General features: G+C 42.7%; 1 protein-coding gene across 1 annotated transcript; it reads left to right on the forward strand.

Moving 5' to 3' along the window:
* Positions 1-1025: 1025 nt before the first annotated feature.
* LOC127301139 (zinc finger CCCH domain-containing protein 59) lies at positions 1026-5084 on the forward strand. The gene is made up of 10 exons (XM_051331362.2): positions 1026-1180; positions 1251-1530; positions 1738-1859; positions 1970-2091; positions 2288-2405; positions 2678-3096; positions 3203-3503; positions 3641-3737; positions 4262-4407; positions 4616-5084. Exons 1-10 carry the CDS (start codon positions 1082-1084, stop codon positions 4742-4744), a joined length of 1833 nt encoding a protein of 610 aa, XP_051187322.1. The 5' UTR covers positions 1026-1081; the 3' UTR covers positions 4745-5084.
* Positions 5085-6006: the final 922 nt, after the last annotated feature.

The raw sequence follows: 6006 nt of genomic DNA on the forward strand, positions 1-6006 counted from the left end.
TAGTGGTTGGTGTTTTGATTTTTGTGGAAAGGGAGTGTGTGCGAGTTGTCTATTTCAAGAATAGATTGGATCTATCCGGCTGCACTTTAGAATATTTTTTAATTCCAAGGCTCCTTTTCGCCATGCATAAACTAAACCGACAACTAGGATAAGCACGAAAATAAAAGCTTCAATAAAAACGGATACACCCAATACGTCGAAACTCATTGCCCAAGGGTAGAGAAAGACGGTTTCGACATCAAAAACAACAAAAACTAGCGCAAACATGTAATAGCGTATTCGGAATTTTTCTAAAGAGATTCGATTCGGAACTCTTATATGTCCAAGGTCAATATGGAAATTCTTCCAGAGGTTTTCCCTTACTTTGTTCGTGTCAACAAACAATTCGAAATACCTCGACTTTTTCAGAACAGGTCCGAGTCAAATAGCAATGATTCGAAGCACTTCTTTTTTCATTACACTATTTCGGAAACCTAAGGACTCGATCGTATGGATAATCTTTATACTGGAGCTCTTTTTCTATTATTTCTTTCTACGCTGTCCTTAATAGCGGGTTGGTTACATCTACAACCCAAATGGAAACCAAGCCTTTCGTGGTTCAAAAACGCGGAATCTCGTCTCAATCATCATTTGTCAGGACTTTTCGGGGTAAGTTCTTTGGCTTGGACAGGATATTTAGTTCATGTTGCTATTCCCGCATCCAGAGGGGAGTACGTTAGATGGAATAATTTCTTAGATGTATTACCCTATCCCCAGGGGTTGGGACCCCTTTTGATGGGTCAGTGGAATCTTTATGCCCAAAACCCTGATTCGAGTAATCATTTATTTGGTACCGCTCAAGGAGCGGGAACTGCCATTCTAACTCTTCCGTGCCGTGCCAGGCACGGTAACTCCTTATCGGGCCGTGCCGTGCTGTGGGCCGGTCCGTTGGCCAGGTTTGGTCCGGACAGTGTCCAAGGTAAGATGAAAAGTAACGGGCCTAGATAGGCCCAGGCCTAGTGTACTACGTGGTCCGAGATCGAGAAGAGTCTCTCCCAAGCCCGTTGTCGCCCTCCCCAGAGAGGAAAAACTCAAACCCCTCATGGCCGCCGCTCCGTCACCGTCACCGGCGCCGCCGCGGATCCTCCTCGCCGGCGACGCCCACGGCCGCCTGCATCAGCTTTTCAAGCGCGTCAAATCGGTACCCTCCGCTCCCTACCATCGTCCTCTCGCTTGTTTCGTCCTCTCATTCGTCTGTCTGTGCGCGCCAGGTGAACCAGTCGACGGGGCCGTTCAACGCGCTGCTCTGCGTCGGGCAGTTCTTCTCGCCCGAGGTCGGCGAGGAGGGCAGCCCGCCGGGGGACGTGGCGGACTACCTGGAGGGACGGGCCGCCGTGCCCATCCCGACCTACTTCACCGGCGACTACGGCCCCACGGCGCCCCGCCTCCTCTCCAAGGCCGCCGCTGACGCCAGGGGATTCGCGCCTGGCGGTATCCAGATTTGCCCCAACCTGTTCTGGCTCAGGGGCAGCGCCCTCTTCAGTCTCCACGGTCTCTCTCTCCCCCTCTCTCCCTAATTTGTTTGGTTAGCCGAGTTATCAATAGATTAGTTTACCAAAAGCATGTTTGTTTGCTACATTTTGTACCTGGTAGATTATTTCACACTGTACCCGGCAGTGAGATTTTTTTGGTTTGGTTTCAAGGACTGGCAGCGAGATCATTAACATTCCATTGATTGCTTTCCCCTTCTGCTTGTAGGTTTATCTGTGGCTTACCTGTCAGGAAAGAGAGGGCTAGGAGGGCCTGGCTGCTACAGCCAGGATGATGTTGATGCCCTGCGGGCTCTTGCCGAAGAGCCAGGAATCGTCGATTTGTTCTTGACATATCCTTTGGTTCACTTTATCATTCTTTTGAATATCTACGAGTGTTAATACCAAGTTTTGAAAGTATCAAACATGCATAGTTGGCTCCCTTGACGAAATTAGATGGCACTAACGAGTGGCCAGCTGGAGTGGTGAATGGAGCTGATACTTCTAAAGTGCCTCCTCAGGTATTGGAACCTCAGGGCTATGATCCTGTTGTTGCCGAACTGGTTACTGAGATTAAGCCAAGGTTTGGTTTCAAGACTTTTACAGTAGTTTAATTGTTCAGATTAGCATCCTTGAAGCATTAATTTGCAATTTTATAAGTATATTTGATACAATGAGATTATGTGATACTATCCTAGCCGATTGCTAGCTTCCGTTTTAAGTGTAAATGATAAAATGAAATTGTGCCAAATTTGTGACAAGTTTTGTTTTTCTGGCAGATACCACATTGCAGGTACTAAAGGTGTATTTTATTCAAGGGAACCTTATGTGAATGATTCCTCTCTCCATGTTACACGTTTTATTGGACTTGCTAATGTGGGAAACAAAGAGAAGCAGGTATATTTGTCGAAGTGACCTGCCCTAAAATACTCTTTTGTGTATATTTTGAATTCATTGCCAATTTTTTCCCATATATTGTGCTTCACCTTTCAAGACTTACTATTTCTTGTTATGCAAGTTGCAAAACTAAGATCCATTCATTTTGTCAGCCTATATCTCGAGGCACTGCTTATGCTAATGTCTTGCCAAATAAATTTCCTGCTTCATTGATTAATGCTATAAACTATTAAGTCATTAATTGGCTACTCCTTATTGCATATACTTTTCAGAAATTTATTCATGCGATTTCTCCTACTCCAGCATCCACCATGTCCAGTGCTGATATGCACGCGAGACCTCCAAATGCTACTTTATCACCATATGTCGCTCCAGCTAAATCTGTTCCTGTTGAAGATACTCCAAAGCGTCCTGCTGAAAGCACTGATTTGCAATATTGGCGTTATGATGTTAAGCGGCAAAGGCAAGGACAAAATGATGGGAGTCTATTGTGTTTCAAATTTACATCCTCAGGGTCTTGTCCTCGAGGAAGTAACTGCAACTTTAAGCATGATGAAGAAGCCAGGGAGCACTGTCAGAGAAATGTCTGTTTTGACTTCCTAAACAAGGGGAAATGTGGGAAGGGCCCTGAATGCAGGTTTGCTCACAGCCTTACTGAGGAGGCTGCTGTTAGGGATGCAAAACCCCGTAGGTGAGAGAAGTTCTCCAAATCTCTCTCTTCCTCTATCTCTCTCATGGGCATTATTAGTATACATAATTCAGTTGTGGAACTCATCCTATATATTTGTTGACTACAGTGACCGAAGACCTGTTGAGAGCAGTTGCTGGTTCTGTTTGTCAAGTCCAGATGTTGAGTCACATCTTGTTATTAGTATTGGAGATGGTTATTACTGTGCGCTTGCGAAGGGACCACTTGTTCCGGAGCATGTTCTTGTGATACCTGTTGAGCACTTCCCTACTACAATTACAATGCCTGCAGAACCAGAGGCAGAGCTCAGGAGATATAAGAATGCTCTGGGTAAGTACTTTGAGAAACAAGGAAAAGCAGCAGTATACTTTGAGTGGGTTTCACAGCAGTCTCGCCATGCAAACCTTCAGGTAATTATACCTTTTGTCTACTATGATTGCTCCATCTCTCATTGATGCGAAGACTTAATGTCCGGAGGCCCTTTTATCTGTTCAGACACTTGAATTTATGTTACACTGGATGGTAATCCACCAAATGCTTTGTGCAGGCTGTTCCTGTACCATTGTCAAAGGCAGCTAGTGTTGAGAAGATATTTCATTTAGCAGCTAAAAGACTTGGATTTGAATTGTCGGTGGTGAACCCAGGTGAGCATTGCGTAATTTTTTCTATGGCTGGCTAATGAAAAGAAAGATACAACCGCACAGGTCTGTGCATGCATGCAAGGTCCTGGTTATCTACAAGTCACTGTTTTCAACTTTCAAAAATGTATTGCTCTTTACACATCAATGATCCTGTTGTGCAGTATTTGCTTAATGCTTATTACGATGCCAATGTTACTTGACATATGATGTTGCTTCTTTGATGAAGTCTTCATATTTTAAACATATGTTGCTGCTGAAGCATGCCAAGTCATGTTTCAAACTTTCAATGCTATTTATTTCTTAAAATAACTAGTTGACTGAAACTAATGGAATGCAAATCATTGTCTTGTGCAAATGGATTATATTGATTGAATGGCTTTGTGCTTAACTCATTTTTGTTATAAAGTGTTAAGTCATTAATTGACTCTGATCACCAGTAAATAGCTGCATCCCCCTTTTTTTAACGAAAAAATATTATGCGTGTATTTTATTTGTGCTAAGCTCCTTTTTTGTTTGACTGTTGGCAGACGGTGATGCTAATCAAGGTAGAGAACTGTTAAGGTCGCAGTATGACAGCAAATCAGGCTTGTTTTATGTTGAGCTCCCAGATGGTACACTACTCTTGCATATGCTTGGCAGCCGTGAGAAGTTCCCTGCCCAGTTTGGACGTGAGGTACGTCAGAGATGAACTTTTGTTCGTTTTTAGTTTCAGAAGATAACCTACTCAAACAGTCCAAGAAAATAACATAGTGAATAGTGGTACCTCAGTAACCTAACTTGGTTAATCTCAAGACAGTCTTCGCGTACAAAGCTATTTGACCAATGCACCTGGGTGATAGTACAGCTAGCTACACCTGAATCTTTCCTTGCTATTTCCACAGGTATTGGCGGGATTGCTAAGCATGGCAGATCGTGCGGACTGGAGGAACTGTAAGCTCTCCAAAGAAGAAGAAATTAAGATGGTGGATGATTTTAAACAAGGGTTCCGCGAGTTTGATCCTGCTGAATGACAGCATGCTCAAGCCACCAATTTCTGGAAGGTTGATGCTTGCAAAGGTCGAGATGGCTGTATGCCTGGTGTTCATGAAGTATTGGCATAACCACTGAGACAAGACCTTGCGTGTTCCCAACGAGTGAGCCAGGCTATGAGGCAATACTAAGTTGTAGCTGATCCAGAATTTACTCCAGATTTGCATTTGTAGCTTAACGTTATGAGCACGTAGGTTGGCCATTTATAAGAAACGAGATCTGGACCAGGAATTTTCATTGATGATGTAACTAGGCAATTGGCTACTGATTGAGCGAACCTATCAGGGCATACTGTTTAATACTACTTTTTCTTACGTCTAACATAGCTCAGGTTATAGCACCAGGGAAGTTTTCTAAGCCTTGAAACATGCCTCCAATTATAAATATACATCTAGTCCCTCTGATTCATATTACTTGTCACTAGTATAGATTATATAATACTAAAATATGTCTAGATACATCTATATTAGAGAAAGTTAATATGGATCTAAGGGAGTATAAGATATCTCAGACAGCAGGGACAAGGAGCCCGTCAAATCTAGCACCTTCATGCTTTGTTTGGCACTAGAGTTTTTGTGGGATTAGTGGAGATAATCCTTTAGACCTTGTTTATTTTTCTGTACTTTTAGCTCCAGGAAGTTTGGAGGTGAGAGGGGATTTGGTGTTCACCCAATCCCCTACCATCCCCTCAAGTACATTTTCCCAAAAAATACATTAGTATGAGGTGGAGTTTTTGATCTAGGCAAAAAGTGAGATTTGTGGGGATATCTCCTGATTATCCATTCCAAACTGGGAGAAGTAAACAGCCAAAATACACTAGAATAAAATACACTAGAAGTAAACAATACTTAAAACCTTAAAGTATTGGGTGAAACCCATACCGTCACTCAATCCCCATAAAATTCCATCCTCAATCCAGTAGCTAGGGGTATAGTATCGGGGATTCAGAAAAATACACTAAACTTTGGGAAACCATGGGGATAAGCGGGAATTAAACTTGCTCAATACTTTAGTATCAAACATGATTGTAGAAATAAGTGAGGACTTGCTGTTTGGTGGAGATTATCCCCACAAAAACTCTAGTGTCAAACAAGGTTATAGAGGGTTTATGTATTTTGTGATCAAATCCCTTGTAACATATGAAAATGGTTATCACAGGAGTTTTGCATGATCAAATCCCTTGTAAACATATGAAAATCCTCACCTAGAAGTTTTTTGTGTGGTCAAATCCCTTGTAAATATG

Source organism: Lolium perenne, chromosome 5 (assembly GCF_019359855.2).
Source record: "Lolium perenne isolate Kyuss_39 chromosome 5, Kyuss_2.0, whole genome shotgun sequence".
NCBI classification, from domain to species: Eukaryota; Viridiplantae; Streptophyta; class Magnoliopsida; order Poales; family Poaceae; genus Lolium; species Lolium perenne.